The sequence below is a fragment of the Typopeltis vanoorti genome, chromosome 25 (assembly GCF_054136105.1).
Source record: "Typopeltis vanoorti isolate ZY-2024b chromosome 25, IOZ_Tvanoo_1.0, whole genome shotgun sequence".
Taxonomy (NCBI): domain Eukaryota; kingdom Metazoa; phylum Arthropoda; class Arachnida; order Uropygi; family Thelyphonidae; genus Typopeltis; species Typopeltis vanoorti.
Genome location: NC_143573.1, coordinates 6,950,611 through 6,965,295, shown reverse-complemented (window position 1 = coordinate 6,965,295; position 14,685 = coordinate 6,950,611). Strand labels below are relative to the sequence as shown.

The 14,685-nt window shown below is 35.5% G+C and overlaps 1 protein-coding gene across 2 annotated transcripts in view; it reads left to right on the top strand.

Moving 5' to 3' along the window:
• LOC150092514 (MOB kinase activator 2-like) overlaps positions 1-14,685 on the top strand; it is a 191,236-nt gene that overhangs the window by 171,980 nt on the left and 4,571 nt on the right. For both annotated transcript variants that reach the window (XM_090414652.1, XM_090414653.1), the window contains exons 3-4: positions 4,885-4,981; positions 7,693-7,817. In XM_090414652.1, coding sequence (XP_090270778.1) covers positions 4,885-4,981; positions 7,693-7,817 — 222 coding nt within the window. The remainder of the gene's footprint in view (positions 1-4,884; positions 4,982-7,692; positions 7,818-14,685) is intronic.

Genomic DNA, 14,685 nt, shown 5'->3' with positions numbered 1-14,685 from the left:
CCATCCTATTATTATTGTTATTATTATTATTATTTCGGGCGACTCCAGGAGTCCTTAGACTCATCGAGGGAGGCCCTAAACATCATGTCCACACAACTATGCGATTACATTCTCACAGTATCTATCATACCTTGTCTTGAACTCGTTCACCGTCATAGCACCCACAACAGACTCTGGCAGCTTATTCCACTCATTTACCACTCTAAAAGTAAAGAACCCAGCTCTAACACCCCTGCTAACCACACTCTTGCCCAGCTTCCATAGGTGTCCCCTAGTTCTCCCACCACCAGTCCTGATCTCAAAAATATCCTCTGAATTAATCCTATAGAATCCCTTTAGCAATTTGAATGTCTCAATCATATCTCCCCTCCTCCGCCTATCAACTAGTTTCACTAGTTTCAGGTGGATTCTTTTGGAAACGTTTGGAAACAGGTGGAAACTTTTTGGCAAAATGATATCCTTTGCTGATGATACGGCATTAGTATACACTGAAACAACACTTGAAGATCTAAAAAATCGGATTAATAGTGACATGTTAAAACTAAGTATATGGTTTAGCAACAATGGACTTAACATTAATACCAATAAAATGAGATATATGTACTTTACATTAACAGATAAATTAGACCACAGTATAACTATAAAATGGCATGAAAGGAAATGTAGTGACAATCTAAATTGTAAATGTAGCTTAATCAAAAAAAACAAAATCCGTCAGGTATTTGGGCCTTCATATCCATAGCAATTTGAAGTGGAACTCCCACACCACTTTCACAGCAAATAAGTTCAGGTTCATAATTAACAGAATATATTATGTTAAAAAATTTGTAAATACAGCATTCTTAAGATGTTTATACTATTCCTGGGTAAATTCCTCACTGCAATATGGCATTACCTGTTGGGGCGGAAACTATTATAACAGTCTGCTTCCATTAATAAAAATACAAAACAGAATAATTAGAGCCATAACTACTACTGACTTCACACATTCAACCAATGACCTGTATATCATTCATAATATTCTACCACTTCAGAAACTATATCTCTATGGTTGTCTGTTATATGTAAAAAGAAACACTGAAACTTTCTTGGTATATAATATAGACTATGGATTGCGCTGCAGTCGAAACATGCTGGTAGTATCCAAGGCTAACAAAGAAATTTTTCATAAATCCTTCGAGTACATAGCAACAAGCAGCTATAATAAACTTCCAAATGAAATTACATCTATAACCTCAGAATATGCATTCAGAAAAAGATGGAGAGACTACCTCATGGGATTAAACAACGTTGACAATTTCTTTAAACATATAGTATAAGAGATCATTATAACTCATATATCATAACCAATTAAGGTATTGATTTACAAATTAGTTCATTCAATTAGGCATTAATATATTAACATGTACATCATTATAACTGGTAAGGTATCCCTCATAGATGTGGTCCCTGGACTCTCAGTGACTGTTTTGAGCTAATTACTTTTCTAGTAACCAGTATGGATTCAGCCCTTGGTTACACATAAATACATTAACTAACTTACATTATTCTAAAACCAGTAACTTATCATCAACTATGAAACCATTCAAAATATATTATACTCTACTTGGAGATTGGTTTGCCACTAGTCAAGGCACAAGACAAGGGAACCCAGGATCACCAATATGAGAAAACTTTTTATTAACTGTAATAAAATAATAGCCAAAATAAGTGTTAGTACCAACAGAATATGATAGTAATACTAATTTTATTCTATAATATTGTACTGTACATTGAATTGTATTGTGAAATATTGTACATTGAATTATACAAGTTGAATTGTATAATATGTATATCTTGTATATGTAATGTGAATAATAATAAACTGTTAAATTGGTTGTAAAAGAAATGCATAAATTATATAATGAAATATAGAGATCGGGGTAGGCCCCTGAAGAGTGGAAAAAATCAGTCTTCGTTGTTCTTCATAAGAAAGACAGTCTTTCAGAATGCACTAATGAGTTATCTTAGCAAAGTGCTGATGAAAATATTTACAAAATGCCTGAAGGGTCACATGGAGGCACGTCCTCCTGATGAGCAAGCCAGATTTCAAAAAGATCCAAGTACAGTGCAACAAATTCTTGCACTAAGACTAATAGCAGAAAAAGCTCAAAGAAAGAACAAAAAGAATATGCTGCTGTTTTGTGTACTTCCAAAACACCTTTGATAATATTGACCGAAATATAACATGGGCAGTCTTGGATTCCTATGGGGTGGACAACAAATTGATCTGCCTGTTGAAAGATATAAACAGCCAAGCACAAGCAACAATCAAGATAGCAAGTATGACTGGAGATTGGTTTGGCACAAGACAAGGGAATCCCGCATCACCAATCATCTTCATCACACATCTGGGAAGAACACTAGATAAGATTAAAGAAGAAGGTGGAGGCATTTCAAGAAACGGCATGTAAATAAACTATACTACCTCTACTTTGCAGAAGACATCGTCCTGATTGAACAAGATGCAGCATGGCTGGAACAGACACTGATAACACTGTATGCAAAAGGAAAAAAATATGGATTATGTCAATTTTGAAAAAACTAAAACAATGATATTCAGACAACAGGAGTTACTGAACAAAGTTATCATAGAAGGATTTCAACTGGAAAATATGGAACACTTCACGTATCTTGGGTGCCATATCACACATGACTTGGACCCAAAAAAAAATGTAAAAATTAGAATAGCCAGAGCAACACTACCTTAAAAGCTATGGACGAAATATGGAAGAGCCGAGCTATAAAGATACACACTAAACTGCATATTTTGGAAACCTGTATCTTCAACAGCATGTTCTATGGATGTGAGGCCTGGGTACTCCTGAGAGAATTTGAAAGGAGGATGTTAGCATTTGAGAGGAAGTGCTATAGAAAGATCTTGAGAATAAGCTGGATCCAGAAAGTGAACAATGAGGAAATATATAGATGAATACAACCAAAAGAAAACCTGATCCAGAAAATAATCAAAAGGAAACTGTGTCTATTTGACCATATATGTAGAATGAACAATGTGAGAAAATTATAAATGCTGCTGTTTGGGATGATTGAAGAAAGAACAAAAGAGGAAGACAAAACAGAGAATGGGGTGATGACATCGTCAAATAGCATTAGATACCTATGGGCATTGAACCCATTGTTGAACACTCATCTTTCATACTACATCCATTTTGCTCATCTTTCATACTAAATACTCATATTTTTTTAAATTTGCTATCGTACTAAATGTTCATAAACTCAATCATCTGCTTTGACTGCTCATGCAGATTGTAATAAAATTTATGAGATCACTTTAGGTTTAAATTGGACCATATTTCTTTGCAAACTTAGACAAAACATTCAAAATTATATGTTACAAACAATAGTGAACAAGCTAAAAATGACAATGGGTTTATCTGGTGTGATAATTAATGAAGTCCCTATGTAAGAAAGCTGTTGTGAAAGAGCATTCTTGTAATGGATGATTGTTTTGGATCATTTCCATTTTATTGTATGTTTGACTTCCATATAATTTTCTGCTTTTATTTTCTTGTAATGATATAAGACAATCGGAATATAAAAATAATAAAGCATAATGTTTCCTCACTCACACACACACACACCAAAAAAATAAAATAATAATAAATTCAAGGGTAGAAAGTGGCACTTAAGAATTTCTTATTTTTTTATGCTGCTTTTATGTTTTGCAATGTTGTATTTTGGCACATAAGACTCACTGTTATATTTATTGTGAAGCATAATATCTTCTTCTTTCTTTCAGAAAGGAAATTGATTTTCTTACAGGTTCTCTTCTTTAGCTTTATTTTCTGTTTGCAGGTGCAGGAGTGAAAAGCAGAATTTTATTCAAAAGTAAAAGTCAGATTTTGAATTTTAAAAGTATTACATTATTTTATATGTCCACATAGTAACACAAGTAAATATTAGGTAAAAACTTTTCACATTTGCCAATATATCACATGCCATAATAACAGAAAGCAGTCAGAAATGCATCATCAGGTTATTTCGAAATATAGTCACTAAAACAGTAATGGCCTTGACAATGCATTCTTATATATTCAGCAGTGCAGGATATAAAATAAACTATGTTTATTTTATTACTTTCTCAGTTTTCTTTCATGACATACACTGTTTTTGAGTTTTCTTTCATGGCAGTGTATGTATGTCATGAAAGAGAATTGAGAAAATATCTATTATGTATATTATTTCTTTCTTGATTGTATACATCAGTATGAAGAAATTTTCTTTCATATCCGAGTATAAAAGTCAGACAATATTTGGAAATCAAGGCATTTTACGGATTACAGTTAAATAGAATGATAGGCATATCATGAAAAAGCCTGAATTTTGGTCACCGTGACCAAACACGTCTACCTTAAGAGCAAATAGAAGCAAATTATTTGTGAGATCTATTTTGGTGGTGACAGGAGATCTACTTACATCATTCAGGACTTTTTAGTATGTTATTTAAGGTTGACTAAATAATCAGCACTTCCAGTTTACAAAACTTTATGAACTTTGTACAAACAGTTAGCATTTTAGGTTTTTTTATCTCTATAAATTGTACACTATAAAACAACCTAAAACACTAACTGTAACAAAACAATGTAACAAAAGGTATGTTCGATTACACTCATTTTGTTGCATTAATAATTTTTGAGTTGTTACAATTGTTACCATTTGATTATACTCTGCCAAATTATAACGTACTGCAATATTACTTAATTTCCTTATGTAATGTCTCTTTCCTTGAAACATTATTTACCCTTGATATAGCACACTATGAACTTTCATATTCCTGTATTCAAATTTGTATAGAGATTACTAAAACCAATTTTTGTATTTTAGCTATTTCATTCTTTGACCACATTAATATGATTTATGGAACGGTGTCAGAATTCTGTACTATGTCAGGATGTCCGGATATGATGGGTCCCTGTGGCAGGTGAGGACTGCTTTAATGTTATTCCTTACTTATTTTCAGCATAAAACATGACTTATGAGTTATATAAATTATTATTGTTATTATTCAGGCCTCCATGGAGTCAAAAGACTCATCGTGGGAGGTCCTTTCTAAGAAACACAAGTCTATCAAGACTCATCGAGGGCGGTTCCTCCTAGGAAACAAAGTCTATCATACCACTCCTTAAATGCATTGACCATTCTCGCTCTCACCACTCCATCAGGCAATGCATTCCATGGTTCAACCACCCTCCATGCAAAGAAACCACTCCTAACCTTTTTCTCACAGTTTCCTTTCTTAACTTCCAGGGATGGCTCCTTTGTCATGACTCCTTCCCGCTGTTCAGTACCATATATTAATATATAAAAGATACTTAACAAAATATGCTTACATTTAAGTCATTTTGCCATGTGAAGCAACAGTAGAAATTCACAGATTTGTCTAAGATTTGTTACTAATTTGTCAAATGCTCTAATTCTTCCAACTGTCAAATGTGTGAACCAAAATATTCTCTCTCTTGTATGTAGCTACCATGCTGACCTGGTTGGTAGAGAGGACAGTACTCCTACTCTGCAACCAATAGGTAGGGTATGTCAGCATTTATGCCGACATGTCTGCATTTTGATAATGAAAATATCTGCCAGTGTTGAAAGGCTCTTTTCATTAATACAAGCTCAGTGGACCAAGGAAAGAAATAGACTTACCATAGAATCTGCAAAAGGACTTGCTATAGTTAAATTTAATTACAGACATTTTACATGTAAAAATATTATTATTATTATTATCCAGGCCTCCATGGAGTCAAAAGACTCATCATGGGAGGTCCTTCCTAAGAAACACAAAGTCTATCAAGACTCATTGTGGGGAGGTCTCCCCTAAGAAACACAAAGTCTATCATACCACTCCTTAAACTCGTTGATCGTTCTCGCTCTCAGCACTCCATCAGGCAATGCATTCCATGTTTCAACCACCCTCCATGCAAAGAAACCACTCCTCGTCCTCTTGCTCACGGTTTCCTTTCGTAACTTCCAGGGATGGCCTCTTGTCATCACTCCTTCCCACTGTTCAACCAAGCAAAAGAACTCTCCAGTGTAAACCCTGTAACCACCTTTCAACAGTTTAAAAGTCTCAATCATATCACCTCTCCTTCTTCTATCCACCAAACTCTGCAGTCCACGTTCCCTCAGCCGTTGTTCGACTATTTGTGTCGAAACAAAGAACTGCTGAAGAAAATTAGGTCTAGTGAAAAATATGCATGGGCTGCAAAGTAATGTATGTAGTGTGATAAGTCTAATTCTTTTTCATGTAGGCCTACTCTTGTTTCATAAGACTTATGACGACACTTAAAATCTCATATTTTTGTACATTCTAATAAGCATCTAATTAATGAAAAGCTTACAAAGGTAAAGATTTCAAACATATGTATTTATTTTTGTGTTAGATGTTTGTGTATGGAACGAGTTGGTCAGGCAATGGGGTGTTAGCATTTTGGAATTTTAGAATATGGTAACCCTACTGATAGATAGGTCATGGGTTTGAATTCCAGTCCAGGCATGGATGTTAGTCAGTGTTATGTGGTAGATGAATTTCATCCCTAGTGTGAGATCATAAGGTTCTTGAAAAAGTTGGGTTTCAGGATTACTACCCTTAGCCCACCATGGTGTTAATGTATGATAGGTATACGACCTTTCAGGTGAAATCCATAATATATATATATATATATATATACACACACGTGTGTGTGTGTAAAGAGTACATTTAGTGTAATCATTACCAGAGCTACTAAAGAGTTGTTGATGTGCAATACATAGCCTCTCGCAGTCAAATCATCCCCTACCTTCTAGCAGCATAGCTTGTTTCCTGGTGAGCATTGCTGGGGAATGCAGTGAGAGTTTGCCACCTCTCACTGCATTCCCCACTTCCTCTTTATCTCTTCCTCACAATGAACCACAACCAAAGTTGGAGGAAATGCCAACTAGACATCTAGGTGATAGATGTCTTTCATCATCCAGTGAAATACCACCACTTTGCTTATTAGAGACATGAAGTGGCTGCAGTCATGTTTGGTCACTAAAGCAAGAGTTCTGGTTTCTTTCCCCATCCTTGATACAGCATTTTATTGCTGTAGCAAGAATACAGCAATAAAATGGTTCTGCAGGCTAGCCGCTGGATAGTACATGGGACCAAACCAGTTACTAATGAATATGGAGGCTTCCCGATCAACCAGTGTTAAATCCCGCAGTCATATTTTGCCATTTCGTGACTGAAGGGAGACCAAATACGGTGACTGCAGGGGGAACTGTTGAGGCCACATATGGATAGGAGACTGAGTTCCCTCTGTGTGGATAGTATGTTTGTGAGTTTGCCTCCTCTCACTGCATTCCCCACTTCCTCTTTATCTCTTCCTCACAATGAACCACAACCCAAAGAAATGCAATTTTACTGTGGATCTCAAAAATTCTCCCACAAAAAATTGTTCAAAAAAACTCATAACTAATAACACATTAATTTGAAAGAAAATTGCTATTAGGAAGCTGGTAATAATGCAGAATTAATTATTTGGTACTGTCATAGTATCCAGTATACCTCTTGAAGGTTTATATCTGGAATTGATGATGATGAATATGTTAACTTAAATTGCTCAGTTTGTAATACATTTTTTTTTTTTAATTTTTTTATTATTACTGTTGTAGGCAATATTTATGGTTTGATGAAAAAGGGAAAAAGTGCAAAGTAGCAGCTCCCCAATATATAGATTATGTGATGACATTTACACAGAAAACTGTATATGACGAATCAATCTTTCCAACAAAATTTGGTAAGTCTTAAGTAACATATTTATTTAAATGAAATGCTTTTATATGCACATGCATTTATAAGCATTTTGTTTATATGTACTGTATTCATATGCAATAAATCTACGTGTTTAAAAATTCTTAATAACAATTGCAGTTTCTGCGGATGTTTTCAATAATTAGCTAGCAGTAATTGTTCAAAAAAATTAATTATGCATATCAGTTTAATGCTGCTTAAATAATAGAAAAATCATATAAGAAAATAAAAATCATGTTTTATGGTTATATTATCATGCTCACATCCCTTATCAATGTGGTCAGGCTCATTTTTCCTGCTAACAGCTGCATTAGTCTACCTGCTCCTACACTGTCTTGTAAATGCTATAGTAATATTCCTGCACATTGCTGTATCTGTGAAAGTAACTGCTCTCTTCTAATGCTTACTAATGTTATTTTTTGATAATTCACACACACACACACACACATTCCATACTTTCTGCTGTTTGTTCCTAATTATATCCAGCATGAGTGGAAAAACATAACAATTGATCTTTTCCTTCATGGTCACACAGTGATCCAACATTCGTTATTAAAAATTATGGAAACAACGTCTGTGTTATAGAAAAACTTCAGTTCTACTATAACATATGTTGAGTAATTAGTACATTTTGCTCTCTAGCTTAATACATATCTTAATGATTTGTAACCAAATATATAATAATAACAGGACTCTAGCTTTGATGTAGTAATTTTTTCCTCCACTGGAGGACAGGCCAGTTGTTTTAATGGTTGTATATTCCAGATAATGACCTTGATATGAAGGTCGAAACATTGAGTGATTATTTTGGTTTATATTAAACTGAAGGTTTACTATAACACAGTAATTTTTTCCATAATTTTTAATAATGAATAACAGTTGATCTCTTTCCCCTCCCCCCCCCTCTCAGAGGGTTTCCCTTTTTTGCAAATCAGACCAACTGATCTTAGAATAGGTGGTTAAAAGGCATAATATACTGACCTCACATTTTGGCTGCAATTCTAACTAACCAATCCAATTCACAACCATTGTACTTCTCTCCATTATAAATGAAACACTTTATGCATATTTTACTTTCTGGACTGACTAATTAGGTTACATTCTATATTATTATTATTATTACATAGCACCTCCAGGGAGTCCTAAGACTCATCGAGGGATGGCACCTGCTCTACATCTCACCATCTCCGTCATCATCTACACCAGCACCATCTACTGCCTACCACCACCACTAGTGTTTTCACAGACAATCACAAACATCCATGCCCATGGTGGGATTCGAACCCACAGCCTTTTGGCTGGAGAGCGGATATGCTAACCACTCGGCCGACCAGGCCCAGGCTGGCATATGCCTTGACATGTTATCACATTTCATTCATCAGTGGCCTTAACAGGCACTTAAGCACCCATGGCCTTCCAAGTATCCTTAGATTTCCTAACCATAATATGAGGATAAGGCAGTTATCCCTATGCCTCTGAATATTCTTGTCTGTAAATTGCATGTGTTCTACTGGCTGGTTTGTCTGTTTTGAGGGACGGAAAACCCGAGTTTTCGGGAGGAAAAAACCTCTACCTCCATATGAAACTGACTAACTCTCCTTTCATTGAAAGAAACCAGATAAAGGTTCCTCACATCACTGACAGAAATCGAACCCAGGTTTTTCTGACTAAACCATGCTATTACATGTATGTTAAAATCAAGCAAAGCCACACACACAGCTTATAGCTCTCTGCTGAAAAGGACCACTTCAGATTTTATAGTATTTATAAATTTAAGATGCTCTGCCAGAAATTATAAACCAAAAGGAACTTCCCATTATGTGTAGCAGTTTACAATGCAAGAATTTGAAACTTCACTAAAAACCCAAAAGAATGAGAAAAAGCCTGAATTTGGTGGTGTAACAGCATAGGTTATTAAAAGATGGAGATAAAGAGCTTTGGAAACAGTTGTTAAATATCTGTAATACAGCTGTAGCTACATCCAATATTCCATCACAATGGAGTGAAGGCCTTATAATACCAGTGCCCAAAAAAAGGCCATCTGAACAACTCAGAAAATTACAGAGGAATCACACTGCATCCTACCACACGGAAAATCTATAACAGGATAATTCTAAACTGAATTGAACCACGTGTAACACCTCTTCTACTTAAAAATGAAGCAAGTTTCTTGAAAAACAGAAGCACTATTGAGCACATCCAATGCCTTAGAAGGTTGCTAAAAGGATCAAGAGAGATAACAACCTTCCCTTAATCTTATTAACTTCATGGATTTCTCAAAAACCTTTGATTCAATATTTGAAAAAGGACATTAAAAATTCTGAATTATTATGGCATACCATTGAAATTAATCAAAGCAATAGTAGAATCATACCAGAACTATTATGCAAGAGTAATGGGTTAATGGAGAGATGATGAAGTTTTCCCGTTTCCACTGGAGTTCTTCAGGGAGACTCTTTGGGGCCATATCTTTTTATTATTACTCTTGATTTGTAATCTATGTTTTGCAGAATTTGTACTAATTGACTCCATCATTCACACTGCCTAAAACCACTTAGATAATTTATAGAAATGCAGCACTGGTTGGCAGTCAACAGTAGTTAAATTAAAGTCTTAAAGAACAGAATAGAGGAAATATTAGGCTAAATGACCACATTCTTGAAGAAGTAAATGATTTTCATTACCTTAGTTCCTACATCAATACTCTACCAGACATAGTGAAAAGAGAGCACTCTTCAATTCTATAAAAGTCTAACTAATATTTGAAAATCCAATTTCATCATCACATATACCAAAATTCATCTGTGCACCAGTCAAGCTATAATTCCATATGGTGCTCAGGCATAGAACATGACTACTCAAACAAGCAATTAATTATTATTATATGACATTTCCAGGAAGGTCAAAGACTCATCGAGGAAAGGCTATACAACTCTCTGTCTCCAGCACTCAATCCACCAACTACAAAGAATCGCAACTACACGAACACCATCTACTGCCCACCTTCAACACAGCAGGATTTGAACCCGCAGCCTTTTGGCTGGAAAGCAGATACGCTAACCACTCGTCCAACCAGGCCTGCAAACTTCTTTTGGAAGATGAGGTTCATTAACCATCTGACATTTACCTTTTGGTCCAAAACAGAGCAACTTGGTTCACTTTCATCCAATAGACTTTATCTCCATGAGTTTTTGGTTTATGAATATTTCTGTGGGGTGCTTAAGGGTCAAAGCTGTATAACTGAGAGGAGACCTCCACATAGCCTTTAAAGGAATGTGGAGAACCGACCAGGGCTTCTGACCTAATGTCCAATCCTCACCTTCTCGTGGTGCACCCTGTTGGATATCTACCTGGATACTGAACGAAAGAGGATGGGCTGGCAATTTGGGATTTAGCCGACCAAATTGTATTCTTATTGGCTTAAACCAATATAGAAAATGATGGTACAACATGACAAAATTTCATGCCAGCTGGTGCGTCGCCTGGTTAAACAAGGCCCCCGTTGTTTTCGCCAGGGAACCAGGGCGAACAGCGAAAAGTCAGCTACTGGAACAAATCTGAAAGCACACCCCAACTCAACATCACCAGAGTTAAAGATCGGTACTATCAACATAAGAAGCCTGAATGGCAAAGAAATGGAGCTAGCGGAGGAATTAGATAAGTACCAGATCGACATAATAGGGATGACTGAAACAGAAAAGACAAAAACTGGTGAGATCTTTCTGAACAATAAATACAAAATGTTATATTCAGGAAATGACAATCAAGGAAAAGAATGAGTAGCCATACTATTCAACACAAAATATAAGGCTAATCTTCTTGAATGGCAGGCAGTCTCAAGTAGAGTGATGTGGGCAAATATCAGAATGGGGAATTGGACAATGAGACTTATTTGTGCCTATGGTCCCACAGAAGGTTCTACTAAGATAGAAGTGGAGGAATTTTTTGAAGCTTTAGAAAAAGCAACTGACACAATGAAAAAGGAAAAGTTGGTCCTTGTTGGGGATCTAAATAGCAGAGTAGGAAATGATTGTCAGACATACAAAAATAATTTGAGAAAATTTGGAGAAAACAGCAAAGCCAATAATACTGGCAAATACCTGTTGGATTTCTGCTCAGGACATGGACTGGTTATTACTAACACCATGTTCCAACATAAAAATGTGCACAAATTCACATGGAGAGAAGAGACAAAGAATAAGAAAAGTCTCATTGACTATGTTATTGTTGATAGTGGTGTTTTCTCCCTGGTGCAGGACACCAGAGTGTACAGAGGATTTGAAATTGAAAGGGATCACTATTTAGTCTTGAGCAGGATAAAACTGAATTTCGTATTCAAAAGAATAACATGTAAGAAAGTTTTAAAGCGAATAAAAGTTGAGCAGCTCTCAGATGTGAACTGTAGACTAAAATACACAAAGATTATTGAAGAAAAAATGAAAGAGTTTGAGAACAGGAACCAAACCTTGGAGATTCAGTGGTAAGCCTTGAAGAAAGCCCTGATTGATTCAGCTAGAGAGGCATGTGGTGAGGTTGTCTGCAAGGATAGAAAAATCAGAACTCCATGGTGGATACAGGAAGTTAAAGAGGCAGTGAAGGGAAAAGAAGAAAGCACATCAAAAGTTCCTGGCAAATAAGTCAGCTTGTGCTCTTAGAGAATATAGAGACAAATGTAAGAAAGCTAAACACTGTGTAAAACTAGCTAAACAAAAGTCATGGGAGGACTTTGGCAAGAACATAGAAAATAAATATCAAGAAGGTGGTAAGATATTCTGGAGGTTGTTGAAGAAGCTTAGAAATGAAGGAAATAGGCTGAGAAATGGAGGATAAAGGTGACATGAAAACAGGATAAAAATATATCCTTGAAGTATGGAGTAATTACTTTGAAAAATTGCTAAATGAAACAAGTAGTGATAGCACAGTGGTAAAAAACACTCAACAGGCATACAGTCAGGAATACATATCCATACTTGAAGTAGAAAAAGCCATCAAAGGCTTGAAATGTGGAAAGGCAGCAGAAGTAGATGATTTTCGACCAGAAACTGAAATATGGTAGTATAAAAGCCTTACAGTGGCTGCACTGCATAGTTCAGAAGGCCTGGACAGAGCAACGAATTCCTGATGATTGGAGTAGAGCTCTAATAGTACCCATATATAAAAAGGGAAATAAAACTGAATGTGAGAATTACAGAGGTATTTCTCTACTGAGTGTTCCTGGCAAGATCTATGCAAGCATACTTGAGAAACGGTTGAGAAGAATTGTGGAAGAAAAGCTTGGTGAAGAACAATCTGGATTCAGGCCAAATAGAGGCTGTCAGGATCAGATCTTCACTTTATGACAAATAGTTGAGAAAGCATGGGAATATAACAAAGATCTGTATTTATGTTTTGTCGATATGGAAAAGGCATATGACAAGGTGCCAAGAGAGAAGCTATTCAATACGCTACAGTTATATGGTGTCAATGGGGCATTATATTAAGCAATACTTTGTGTGTATTTGAGTTGCAAGTCAGCAGTTAGAATTCAAGGAAGTACACGAAGATGGTTTAATGTTAAATCTGGTGTGAGACAAGGATGTACATTATCCCCTCTGTTATTCATTATCTATATGGATCACATTATGAAGGAAAGTGGTATTAAACATGATATCAGAATTGGAGATGTTAATGTCAGCTCTTTGCTTTATGCAGACGATGTTATACTTCTAAATAAATCCACTACAAGTTTGCAAGAGTCCCTGACTAAATTGAATAACTGTTATAATAGATATGGTATGAAGGTCAGCATTAAAAAGACAAAGACAATGAAAATAGGTAGAATTATTGAAAATGTCAATTATGTTGTGAACGGGGAACCTGTGGAACAAGTAAAACATTTCAGCTACTTAGGCACGATGATTTTTAGTGAAGATGGTAAATTAAATATAGAAATAGACAACAGAATCAACAAAGCTGGTATGGTAGGAAGTCAATTGAATAAATTCATATGGAATAAGAGAGAAATTAGTTGGAACACTAAATTAGCTGTATAAAAGACAGTGTTCAAACCAGTTTTAACTTATCAATCTGAGAGCTGAGTCAGAAGTAAAACACTTGACCAGAGACTAGAGACCGCAGATATGAGAGTCCTGAGAAAGTTTCGAGGCGTGAACAGATGGCATCAATGGCAATATCATATTAAAAACGAGCATATTAGGAAAGAACTTGACATTGCCAGCATCCAGGAATGCATTAGCAGATCTAATCTCAGGTGGTATGGTCACCTAAACAGAATGGGCGAGGAAAGATTAGCAAAACAAGTGTTCTCTGCCAGGTTGGCAGCAAAACGACCCAGAGGAAGACCAAGATATAGGTGGATTGATACGGTACAAAGTGCCTCAGATGATAGAAATATAAGATCTGATAATATTGGAGTCTTGACAAGTAACAGACTGATTTGGAGGAAAATAGATAGGTAGATATTTGTAGATAGGAAGTTAGTAATGATGTAAATTTTTCACGTAGTATTATCATACACCCCTTGAGGGTAGATGTCAGGAATTTGATGATGAATATTTCTGTATATATATTTCCCTATTCATGCACGAATAAATTATGTTAAATTTTAAATTACAAAATAACATATGGCACATGATTAGTAGATGTGTTTATACAGTGAGAAATATGAAATTCAGTTGTTTAACTGTAAATGCTCAAAGAAAATTAGAAAATAAAGTTAGGGATTGTAACTTATAGAATGATATTACATTTTGGAATCACTGTAACAATACAAATTCCAAGAGCATTGGATTTACTACATTATCAGCTGAGTTTAAAAAAAAGTGTGTGTGTGGGGGGGGGGGGACATAATGGTT